This window comes from Melanotaenia boesemani, chromosome 23 (assembly GCF_017639745.1).
Source record: "Melanotaenia boesemani isolate fMelBoe1 chromosome 23, fMelBoe1.pri, whole genome shotgun sequence".
Classification (NCBI taxonomy): domain Eukaryota; kingdom Metazoa; phylum Chordata; class Actinopteri; order Atheriniformes; family Melanotaeniidae; genus Melanotaenia; species Melanotaenia boesemani.
The window spans coordinates 12,924,202-12,936,942 of record NC_055704.1 but is presented as its reverse complement, the minus strand read 5'-3'; the positions used below and the strand labels follow the sequence as shown (position 1 = coordinate 12,936,942).

The window sequence follows — 12,741 nt, the reverse complement described above, 5'->3', positions numbered from 1 at the left end:
GAGGTAAGTGTGCTGCAGGCATGGACAAGCACAAAAGGCCCACATCCTCATGACTCTTTATATATAATATCCTTGTTTTTATTGATTTATTTAACTCTACAACAGCATAATTACCCCATGGGAATTGATATTCTGCTTAAGTGAATTTAAATTAATTTGGTTTTGTCGAGCAAGCTTATGCACAAAAGCTGTTTTACTTGCTTATATTGTGCCCACGGGTTATTGGACAGATCCACCCCTTCCTGACCGTGTACAGTTTAAAATAAATAACAGATACACATGCTAAACTTCAGGCTTTAAAAGAATAATCTACAAAATTGAAGGTAACAGAATATATCATATTCTGTGATAAATAAACTCCTTGTGCTCTATTGATGCTGAACATTTAAAAGAAAAAGCAATACAACATTTTACACAGAATTTGCAAACCAGCATCATTTTTTAAATATAACTAAGATTTTAAAATAGATAACCAGTGAATACAGAAATTACATTATCAGTAATATATAGATGAAAATATATGATGAAAACACAGATTTTGTATGAAGCAGAATGCTAGACTAACAATAAAGATAATGTATTTTGATACATTTATAGAAAAATAAAACTACTACTACAACCTTAAAATTTCCATCCAGGGGTTAATTTAATTTAACTTAATTTAATTTAATTTAATTTAATCCGCCCAGCCCTATTGACTCCAACTCCACATCTGATTGGTTTGAAACTTTTACACTGAGAGACGTCATAATTATGTAAGAATGGATAAGACTCAAGAGCTGATTGTTGCTGGCACATTTATAAGGAAGCTAGCAAACTATCAACTGTCAGATAATCGGCTAGCAGTGACTTCGGTTTTCCTCACTAAGGCAAGGCAAGTTTATTTGTAAAGCAAATGTCAAAAACAAGACAAGTCACAGTGCTTCACATAAAACATTAAAAGCATTATAGCAAGGTGCAGTAGAAGCATCAAAAACTACAAAATAATGATATAAACGGGACTGATATATAGTTATGACAATGACACTAGTCTCACAAACTGGATAAAATGAAAAAAGTCAAAGATCATCTATTATCATAGAGTTCTGGAAAAGCACTTTTTAGCCATAACTCCATACGATCTGATTTTATTAAGTATTGTCTGTTGTCATAGCTACAATTCAAATACCAAAACAGTTTATATTGTTTATATATTTTAGAAATATAATATTCAAAATTCAAAGATTGTTATTTACATTGGAAAGAAATGTGAGGGAACAAAAATTAAACATATCGTCAGAGGCTGCTCACACTCACCCCTCTGTCCGCATATCTATTTCCCTCAAAGTTTAAACAATTTGAGACACAAATGAAATTTTCTTTAAGGAGGAATTTTTTGACAGAATTACACCTTTTCTTTAATTAAGCCATTCCAGTGTTTCCTATAATAAAGAAGACAATAAAGGAAGGACTCAAGCTCGTTTCTTAGCCCCAAATGTAGAGAAAATGAACAGTTCTCATCATGGCTGCTGCTAAGATTCTTCCAGGTCATTTAATTCTGTTCTGTAGCAAAATAGACTTTAATTGGACCCTAAGACTTTCTGGGTGATGAAACACATTAGAATGTCAGAAATAAAAACTGTCCAAGTTGTATGATGGCCTAACTCCAGTTTTTCCACTCCACGCCCTCCCCAGCAATTACACCAGAACATCAAGGGTCTGGCATGTCTCTGACTGGAATTTAGTCGTTCTCAATGTGACTAAACAGGTTTTCTTCAGCTGGTCTCACTGCTCAACTTATCTTGCTTTTAATCATTTTAATGTAATTTATTATTTTATTGTGATTCTTGCTATGTGTTGCTGCTTTTTACTATTTCTTAATATCTGTAATGCTTTTAATGTTTTATGTAAAGATCTTTGAATTGTCCTGTACATGAAATGTGCTGCTATACAAATAAACTGCGTTGCCATGCCATTTGAAAGCAAAGATTCTACAGATATGAGTGATGTAAACCATTCCAGGCTATAATCAGAAATGTAGAGTCAGTAAACACTTGTTTCAGACCAGGCACAAATGGAGTTTATCTTTGAAGCCATACTGTACTCCAATAGTAGATGATACTGGAACAAAAATGGTCTTGTTACATCAGCAAGGGTCCAGTAAAAGTAGTTCACTAAAATACTTGGTTCACAACAAGTCTTTAATCCATAAAAAAGTCCATTAAGGGTTTAACGCAGTACTCTGCTAAACTGGGAGGTCTGGAAGTCAACACTTTAGTCCATGAGTCCTGCAGGGAGCTTTCTACCCTTTATAATTGTAGCTATTTTTGCATGAAAGAATAACTATAAAACATTTATAGAAACAATTTTAATTAACAGATGTGAAGTAAAAAAAAGCTGTTAATAGTAATTCTTAAATTAAGAAGAATCATCTTGTTTTAAGATGTTTTTCTCAGTGTGAGAAAGACATGACTGAAAAGAAGCATTAACAGTCTAATGTTTCATGACGTGTTCTAAGATATCTTTTACTTGTCTAAGGTCTAACTATTTTTCATATTTCAGGAAATCTTACCAAGTGTAATTATCTTACTGTACTGGTAAATTATTTCACTTGATTAGTCTGAATTTTCTTAGCTTGTATTTTTTACTGATATTAAGATAACTCATTTTGTGTATGTTTGACCAGGGGATCATCTTTAGGACTCTATCAAACACAGGTTTGTTTGAATATTCTGGTTGAAAAGTCCAAAACACATATAAATGAACCATATCATCTTTTCTAAGCCTTTTTCATTCAAAGTTGTAGCTACAAGGAATTGCTCGACAGAATTACGCCTTTTCTTTAATGAAGCCATTCCAGTGTTTACTATAATAAAGAAAACAATAAAGGAAGGACTCGAGCTCGTTTCTTAGCCCCAAATGTAGAGAAAATGAACAGTTCTCATCATGGCTGCTGTTAAGATACTTCCAGGTCATTTAATTCTGTTGTGTAGCAAAATAGACTTTAATCGGACCATAAGACTTTCTGGGTGATGAAACACATTAGAATGTCAAAAATAACAAAAACTATCTGAGTTGTATGATGGCCTAACTCTAGTTTTTCCACTCCACGCCCTCCCCAGCAATTATACCAGAACATCAAGGGTCTGGCGTCTCTCTAACTGGAATTTAGTTGTTCTCAATGTGACTAAACAGGTTTTCTTTATCTGGTCTCACTGCTCACAATTCCAAAAACATGTATTTAAGGTAATTGCTCATTCAAAATTGACTCTAGCTCTGATAGTTGTTTATAATTAATATATTTCTGTCATTAGTAGAGATGTAACGTTCATGAACGAATCGATTCTTTTGAACGACTCGTTAAATCATTAAATGAACGATGGGAACCGATTCACAGCTGTGAGCCGTTCATTTGTGAGACAAAGTAATTTCTCAGAGGTACAGATGACAAGGTATAATTTTAAATCTACCATTATTAAATTAAGGCACAAAAATGATCTACAGTTTTAAGAATTGTCCTGTAACTTGGGTTTCTTCTTCTTCTGGAGTTGTGGGGGTTAGGGTTTCATTTAATCTTTTCCCTGCTTGTATTCTGAATTCTGAAGCTACAACTTCCACTCCTGCTCTACCAGGTGAAGCCTCGACTGTATAAGTTTGGACAAAAATGTAAAAGCTGTCAAAATATTCCTGTATCAAACCTGTGCTACAAATAAATCCCTTACCTCTTGTCCTACTCTCCAGTATAGTGAAGTCTACTGCTGGATTGGGAAGGATGCAGGGTAAACAATGGCACAGTTGGACTGTTTAGCTGGTCCAGTTGTATTTCAGCTGCTCTTTGTATTACTGTCCATCCAAAGCTCATATTGTTCTTCTCCACTTCCCAACAACGCTGTAACATATCTTGTATGAGGGGATACTGACTGTAAATTAACATAATAGTTTAATGACAGCTGAATTCTTCTATGATCTAAAAGCATGACTCACATCTCAACTTGTAATGCTGCAGCTGGGGTTGTTTTAACTGCACCTGTGTTTAACCGCATCACCTGAATATCATCTAGTTTTTTTAGAAGTGTGTCTGCTGCAGATCACATTAAATTTCTTATGAGTGTGATTCATAAATATCCTTAATACTCATTCTTCTACTTTGCATTTGACGGTGGCTGGAAACCAGTACATAATGTACATTACTGCCATCTTCTGCTCTGGAGTTTAAAACATTTCCTGCAATCTATCTATTAATCTGTAGACTGTTGAATAAGGTCAAAGAAGATATTTTAATCCCTAATTCCAGAAACAAACCAGGCTCTTTCAGGTAATACAAAACTGAGCATGATACTGCAGTAACAACAGTGGGTGATTTCTGCTAGCATCACAGCTTCACAGGTACAGCTAATGAGGCCAGTTAGCACAATGAAGGACGAAGACTGGTACACTGCCATTGCAAGGCCAGTGGATACGCTGAAGAGCTTGAGAATGTTAAACTAATAACCATTTGTTGAAGGTTAAATTTATCCTTTATAACACAGCTTTTCTTTCTTGTTCGGGTCAGGGACTGAAATGCTGCTTCAGTAACAGGTGAAACCAGATGACCAGGTCTGATGACCAGGTGTTAACATTTGTCACAGCTTGGAATGAGGTGTGGCAGTGTGGCCAGTGTTTAAAAGGTCCTGCTTCTGATGAGGAATTTCAGCTGGGATTCAAGGTCCATCCAAGATGCAGGTACGTGTCTGAAGAAAAACAGTGATGACTATTGAGGCTGTTCTTAATTGTGATTTTTTCCATTTGTCAGTCTTTGGAAAGGCCGACCTGTTACGGACTCCGCTGTTTTGTAATTCCCTTTAATCTATTGAGTAAAACATGTCTGTCTTAAATTCAGGGTAACATGATGTACCGGCTTAACAGTTGTGGGCTCATACTGGTTTTTCTCTTGAGTTGCTCAGAAGCAGAGGTAATAAACTTTATATATTTCAGATGAGAAAAATCTAAATCTGCTTTGTGTTGCATGTTGTCTGCTGTTTATATTGCATTTACAAAGATAAAGTCTCACATTAAAACTGTTTCTCTGTGCTGTCAGATAGAGACGCCAGACTTTTCTCAAGGTAAGGACTATTATAATGTCATTTATGATAAAATTAGAAATCCTTGTACATAATATTGATTGGTCATCCTTTTGTTTTGTCACATAAACCTTGTGAACAGACTGCACACAGATCAAAATTGAATCACCGACAGCTTCGAGTGGGGTTTATATGATCAAGCCTGCTGGTGTTAATGCCCCCTTCATGGTATGTAACCTGACTGGTTAAAGCTGTTTCTAAATAGAGTTGTATTATGAACCTAGAATTAGTTCTACGACCTTTTGTAATACAAATAAATTCCCTCCTAAAAGCCTGTAGAACATTTCTCAGCCTTTAGAGAAAATGAACTAAATGTAATGCATGGTGTGTGTTTGGACTTCCTGCTCAGGTGTACTGTGAGATGCGTCCTGATGGAGGCTGGATGTTGTTTCAGAGACGCAGTGGAAAAGAGCAACGCTTTGACAAAGACTGGAAGGAGTATAAAAATGGTTTTGGAGCCTTGACAAGTATGTAAACAATCCTGATTGCAAATACTGCTGCAACTGTGTAATCCCAGAAATGCTTACAAAATGTTCAAGGCAAAACTTTTTTCTATTACAGCTTAGAAATGTATTTTTAAATCTTAAGTGTTTCTGTTTTTTTGGTGCAAATGGTGAAAAGATGACTGTAAATTCTCTTCTCTTTGCTCTGACTTTTGTCAGATGACCACTGGCTCGGTCTGCAGAAGGTTTTTTCTCTGACAAATGACAAATCCAAGAGGTGGATGTTGAGGGTGGACCTGTGGGACCATGAAGGGGGCTCTGCTTTTGCTGAGTACAGTGACTTTAGTCTGGGAAATGAGGAGATGAATTACAAATTGCATGTTGGGAAGTACAGTGGAAATGCAGGTACTGAAGCACTTTCACTATGACTCTTAAAATATCTATGTATGAAATTTTTATATTTAGCATGAATTCATATTTAAAGCCCTGGCATAAACCAGGTTTAATATTTTATTTGTTATGTCAGGCTAACCCCCCCCCCCCCCCCCCCCCCCCCCCCCCCCCCCCCCATCCATCTGCCCTTCCAGACCACAAAAGGTTAAGTTCACTTCTGTACTGACAACCCCCTTATCCTGTGATGTTTCAAATTAACCCTGAAAGCATGAGATCTCTTAAAATTACTTTCAATGTCTTTCACAGGTGACGCCATCCGTGGTGCCTATCCAGGAATCGATCAAAATGGCTTTGGCTTCAGCACCATCGACCGTGACAATGACGGCTGCTCTCCATGTATTTTTGGTGACATTGCTCAATCGGATTGTGTCTCCTCAGAGGGCGGTGGCTGGTGGTACAGCCGGTGTGGCTCTGCCAGTCTAAATGGTGAATGGCATCCTTTTGGTAACCACATTGGTTGGGCTTCAGGCCTCCACTGGCTCACCTGGAAACCTCCTGCACCCTACTCAGCCAAGGCCTCTAGAATGATGATCAAGTCTATGTGAGGGGAGCTCTGGCTGTCCTGCTCTCAGGGTATTTCTAAATGTTGAGATCACATATTTTCAAACATACTTGCACATGTCAATAAAAGAAGTATTTATAGGGATATGTGACATTAAAATCACGTGTGGTGGAAAGCTCTGCATACCAGTTTCAGTTTCCGGCTATCTTTCCGGTTTACCCTACAACAGAAGATTCTTGTTTTAATTGTTTTTAAGGTGAAGGATGTTTGCTGTCCAAATCATTAAGCTCCCAGAATTTGTGAGATATACAAAAATAAAACAAAGTTTACTTTTTTTATTGTTTGTCTGCTACATTATGTTGGAGCTGTTTTATGGTGTTGAGTAAAGACCAAAGTGTCATTGGGTGGGTTAAAAGTGTTACTGTATGTTATCTGTATGAATAAATGGCAAACCATGCCTGATCCAACTCTAAGCTGAAGAGATGATCACATGTTTTTAAAATAAAATCTGCTCTAGTTTTCCTGTAAGTTTTATGCAATGCAACAGGTGGTGACCTTTTTATTCTAGAAAGTTAAAGATCTAATCAGATAATGGGTGTGAAAATGTTACCTTGGATCTACGGATGTCATATCTGGTTTTCATTCCAAAATCATTGAAGCCAAAAGTATTGACAAATTAAATAAAAAATATATATATATATATATATTTAAAAAGTTATGTAATCTTTTTAGACAATCTAATTGTACAAATAGGAGGTAAGCAACTGTGCAAGATACAAAACAGTCTGCATTAGGAATTGGTTTGGTTTTATTAGCTAATATCAAATCACAATCACCTTTGTGTGAAAAAATTATATATATATATGTGTGTGTGTGTGTGTGTTAACCAATATCAGGGTATGTAGGAAGGACTACTATGGTAAAATATATAACAAAAACAATATTAAAGGAATATGGGACATATCAAATAGTGTAATTAAAATGGTGCTAAACAACAGAGCTACCCTCAATGTTTTTATTGGTAAAAATACTAAAAAGGACAATATAAATGTTGTGGTAAACAGCATTAAAAATTTATTTAAGGGTTGGATCAAACTTGGAAGGGAAAATGACCAATCTGTTGTTTTTTGAGGGTTGGAATGACAACCTTATTGCCAGAAATCCTTGTTCAATGTTCCTCAAAAAAGAAATAAAAGTTACTATAAATAAATGTAAATACAAAACATGTACTGATTCACATGACACTGATATAAAAATAGTAAAAATTGTGTAAAAAACCCAAACAAAAAAGGTCATTGAAGGGATTTTAGAACCACAAACATACATCATTAGCTTATCATCCAAACTGGTAAATTGGGTGGATATTAAAAGAGTGTATAAAAACAAGTTTTTAGGGTAATAATTGATGATAAAATAAACTGTAATTCTCTTATCAAACAAGTACAAAGCAAACTATCAAGGAGCATTTCTGTTCTGAGCAAAGCAAAACACAATCTGGACCACAAGTCAAAAACAAATACTGTTCACTGATTTCACCATATTTAAACTACTGTGCAGAGGTTTGGGGAAATACTTACAAATGTACAAAACAATAACTTTCCATACTGCAGAAATCAGTATCTGCAGTATCAGCAGAGATCACACAAATTCACCATTCTTAAAATAAAATTAAAATTCACTGACCTGCTTCATTTTTTAACACTATAAATCATGTACAAATCTACACAATGTACTTCCTGGAAATATTCAAAAATAGTTTGGAGGGTTATAATCTGAAGGGGGGAGTTCAACTTAAAACATCAGCAGGCGCATACAAGATTAAAAAGTTTGTGTTTCTGTTTGTGGAGTGAGATTGTAGAATAGTTTGGGTGTTGAGCTCAAGCAATGTCCAAGCATGAACCAGTTTAAATAAGGGTACAAACATGGTTTTCACGTGGTACAGAGAGGAACAAGGACTTTATCAGGTGTACTCAAATGATTCATGTATTTTTTAATTAATTTTCTATTTCTTGTTAATATATATTATGTAAATATGTTTGTGTAGACTAATTATTTGAGTAGTGAAGAAAGGTTTAAATTCAGACTTTTAACCATTTTGTTTTTCGGTTTACATTTTGTTATTCGCATTTTTTTTTAAAAAGCATTTATTCAGTTATAAAAAATGGAGTTCAAAACACAGAGACTGCCCATCAGTTTACAGATTTGTGCTTCTTTCCAGGCTACACATATAGTGTTCAGCTATTCCCCCAGAATATCACTAGCGGATTTGATCCTATTAAAAGGGATCGGTGACAGCAGCATATTAGAACAGTAACTTGTGTTAAACCATTTTGTACTTGTGTCACCGACAACCAGTCATTGCATGTAATTGTGATGTGAACCAGTAACGCTTCAGGTTGGGTAAACTCTGACCTCCTTAGATTTAGCCAATTCTAACATTTAAATCTTTGTCGTCTACCTTGCCATACAAATCTTGAGTTGAGCCGATCTATGAGCCCAAAACAGATTTAGGGGAGGAAATTGGTACAGTTTGGAAGAGAAACCTTGGGAGAACATTCAGATTGTGGTGTAAAAGAAATTTCAATATTGTGGATGATAAGACATGATTTGATATTAGCCAACAAAATCAAATTTAATGCAGATTGTGTTTTGTGTAGTTTTCCAGGCTCTCACCTCATTGAGTACAACTTGTCTATAATGGACATAACTTCTAATATACAGATTTCTATTGTCTCATTTGTCAATATTTTTGGCTTGAATGATCTTGGAATAAAAACATCATAATCCATGGTATTTTCACACCTATCCCCAATTTGATGTTTTAAACCTTAATAAAATCGTTGCCACTTGTTGCATTGCATACAAGTTACAGGAAAAGCAGATTTTCATGGAGAAACATGATCATCTCGTCAGCTTAGAGTTGAATCAGACATGGTTTGCTTTTTATTTCTACAGATATCTCAGAAAGTCTCAGCCCTGAAATAAACTGACACCTTATCTGGTCATTCCTAAACAGCGCCAACATGTTGGCGCTGTAGCAGACATGTAGAACAACAAAAAGACACGTAAATTGTTTTATTTTTGTATATCTCACAAATTCTGGGAGCTTAATGAGTTGGACAGCAAACATCCTTCACCTTTTTAAAAAAAAAAAAAAAAAAAAAAAAAGTGAGAATCTTCTGTTGTAGGTTAAACTGGAAACAGATATGTGCAAGTATGTTTGGAAAAAAGTGATCAAAACATTTAGAAATACCCTGAGAGCAGGACAGCCAGAGCTCCTCTCACATAGACTTGATCATCATTCTGGAGGCCTTGAATGAGTAGGATGCAGGATGTTTCCAGGTGAACCAGTGGAGGCCCGAAGCCTGGCCAATGTGGTGACCAAAACGATGCCATTTACCATTTAGACTGGCAGAGCCACACCGGCTGTACCACCAGCCGCCGCCCTCTAAGGCAGCACACTGTGATACACTAATGCCACCAAACATACATGGTGAGCAGCCGTCATTGTCACGGTCGATGGTGCTGAAGCCAAAGCCGTTTTGGTCGATTCCTGCAGTGGCACCACGGATGGCGTCACCTATGGAAGAAATGGAAAGAAAGAAAGAGGCCAGGGCTTCGAATATAAATTCATGCAAAATAAATGAGTTTCCTACATGGATGTTTTAAGAGTCATAGTAAAAATGCTTCAGTACCTGCGTTTCCACTGTAATTTCCAACATGCAATTTGTAATTCATCTCCTCATTTCCCAGACTAAAGTCACTGTACTCAGCAAAAGCAGAGCCCCCTTCATGGTCCCACAGGTCCACCCTCAAGGTCCACCTCTTGGATTTATCATTTGTCAGAGAAAATACCTTCTTCAGACCGAGCCAGTGGTCATCTGACAGAAGTCAGAGCAAAGAGAAGAGAATTTACAGTCATCTTTTCACCATTTGCACAAAAAAAAAAAAAAAGAAACACTTAAGATTTAAAAATACATTTCTAAGCTGTAATAGAAAAAAAAGTTTTGCCTTGAACATTTTGTAAGCATTTCTGGGATTACACAGTTGCAGCAGTATTTGCAATCAGGATTATTTACATACTTGTCAAGGCTCCAAAACCATTTTTATACTCCTTCCAGTCTTTGTCAAAGTGTTGCGCTTTTCCACTGCGTCTCTGAAACACCGTCCAGCCTCCATCAGGACGCATTTCACAGTACACCTGAGCAGGAAGTCCAAACACACACCATGCATCACATTTAGTTCATTTTCTCTAATGGCTGAGAAATGTTCTACAGGCTTTGGGGGATTTTTTTTTTTTTTTTTTTTTTTTAATACAAATAAACAGAACTGAACAGGGAAATGCAAGTTTTGAGCTCAAGGTTTGAATTTCAAGCTGCAAACACCATTTAGAAAAACAGTTAAGGAGTCAGGTTACATACCATGAAGGCAGTATGGACACCAGCAGGCTTGATCAGATGAAGCCCACTGAGGGCTCTTGGTGATCTGGCCTTAAGCTGTGTGCAGTCTGTTCAATGAGTTTGACAAAACAAAAAGGAGGACCATCAATATTATGTACAAGGATTTCCAACTTTATCATAAATGACATCAGACTTCTCCTTACCTTGAGAAAAGTGTGGCGTCTCGATCTGGCACCACAAAGAAACAGTTTTAATTTGAGACTTTCTTTGTAAATGCAATATAAACAGGAGACAACATGCAGCACAAAGCAGATTTAGATTTTTCTCATCTGAAATATATAAAGTTTATTACCTCTGCTTCTGAGCAACTCAAGAGAAGAACCAGTATGAGCCCACAACTGTTAAGTAGGTACATCATGTTACCCTGAATTTAAGACAGACATGTTTTACTCAAGAGATTAAAGGGAATTACAAAACAGCGGAGTCCGTAAATGTTAAGCAAAACTGCAATTTAGCTCACAGGTCGGCCTTTTCAAAGACTGACAAATGGAAAAAATCACAATTAAGAACAGTCTCAATCGTCATCACTGTTTTTCTTCAGACACATACCTGCATCTTGGATGGACCTTGAATCCTAGCTGAAATTCCTCATCAGAAGCAGGACCTTTTAAACACTGGCCACACTGCCACACCTCATTCCAAGCTGCAACAAATGTTAACACCTGGTCATCAGACCTGGTCATCTGGTTTCACCTGTTACTGAAGCAGCATTTCAGTCCCTGACCCGAACAAGAAAGAAAAGCTGTGTTATAAAGGATAAATTTAACCTTCAACAAATGGTTATTAGTTTAACATTCTCAAGCTCTTCAGCGTATCCACTGGCCTTGCAATGGCAGTGTACCAGTCTTCTTCCTTCATTGTGCTAACTGGCCTCATTAGCTGTACCTGTGAAGCTGTGATGCTAGCAGAAATCACCCACTGTTGTTACTGCAGTATCATGCTCAGTTTTGTATTACCTGAAAGAGCCTGGTTTGTTTCTGGAATTAGGGATTAAAATATCTTCTTTGACCTTATTCAACAATCTACAGATTAATAGATAGATTGCAGGAAATATTTTAAACTCCAGAACAGAAGATGGCAGTAATGTACATTATGTACTGGTTTCCAGCCACCGTCAAATGCAAAGTAGAAGAATGAGCATTAAGGATATTTATGAATCACACTCATAAGAAACTTAATGTGATCTGCAGCAGACACACTTCTAAAGAAACTAGATGATAGTCAGGTGATGCGGTTAAACACAGGTGCAGTTAAAACAACCCCAGCTGCAGCATTACAAGTTGAGATGTGAGTCATGGTTTTAGATCATAGAAGAATTCAGCTGTCATTAAACTATTATGTTAATTTACAGTCAGTATCCCCTCATACAAGATATGTTACAGCGTTGTTGGGAAGTGGAGAAGAACAATATGAGCTTTGGATGGACAGTAATACAAAGAGCAGCTGAAATACAACTGGACCAGCTAAACAGTCCAACTGTGCCGTTGTTTACCCTGCATCCTTCCCAATCCAGCAGTAGACTTCACTATACTGGAGAGTAGGACAAGAGGTAAGGGATTTATTTGTAGTACAGGTCTGGTACAGGAATATTTTCACAGCTTTTACAGTTTTCCAAACTTATACTGTCGAGGCTTCATCTGGTAGAGCAGGAGTGGAAGTTGTAGCTTCAGAATTCAGCATACAAGCAGGGAAAAGATTAAATGAAACCCTAACCCCCACAACTCCAGAAGAAGAAGAAACCCAAGTTACAGGACAATTCTTAAAACTGTGGATCATTTTTGTGC

At 36.7% G+C, this 12,741-nt stretch overlaps 2 protein-coding genes across 3 annotated transcripts; one reads left to right on the top strand and one right to left on the bottom strand.

Annotated features, from left to right (window-relative positions):
• The first annotated feature begins 3,960 nt into the window (after window positions 1–3,960).
• LOC121634558 (angiopoietin-related protein 5-like) lies at window positions 3,961–6,796 on the top strand. Of its 2 annotated transcripts, XM_041977273.1 has the most exons (8): window positions 3,961–4,294; window positions 4,532–4,701; window positions 4,859–4,930; window positions 5,057–5,081; window positions 5,182–5,267; window positions 5,449–5,566; window positions 5,762–5,947; window positions 6,242–6,796. In XM_041977273.1, the coding sequence occupies exons 2-8, from the start codon at window positions 4,696–4,698 to the stop codon at window positions 6,538–6,540; spliced, it is 792 nt and encodes a 263-aa protein (XP_041833207.1). In that variant the 5' UTR covers window positions 3,961–4,294; window positions 4,532–4,695; the 3' UTR covers window positions 6,541–6,796. The 2 variants fall into 2 exon arrangements, with proteins under 2 accessions (XP_041833207.1, XP_041833206.1); XM_041977272.1 differs by having other exon boundaries at window positions 3,961–4,701.
• A 2,763-nt stretch (window positions 6,797–9,559) lies between these two features.
• Window positions 9,560–11,330, bottom strand: LOC121635024 (angiopoietin-related protein 5-like). Its single transcript, XM_041978034.1, has 6 exons — window positions 11,250–11,330; window positions 11,101–11,125; window positions 10,919–11,004; window positions 10,581–10,698; window positions 10,193–10,378; window positions 9,560–10,077 (listed from the first exon to the last, which is right to left on the bottom strand). Exons 1-6 carry the CDS (start codon window positions 11,313–11,315, stop codon window positions 9,779–9,781), a joined length of 780 nt encoding a protein of 259 aa, XP_041833968.1. The 5' UTR covers window positions 11,316–11,330; the 3' UTR covers window positions 9,560–9,778.
• Between the last annotated feature and the right edge of the window lie 1,411 nt (window positions 11,331–12,741).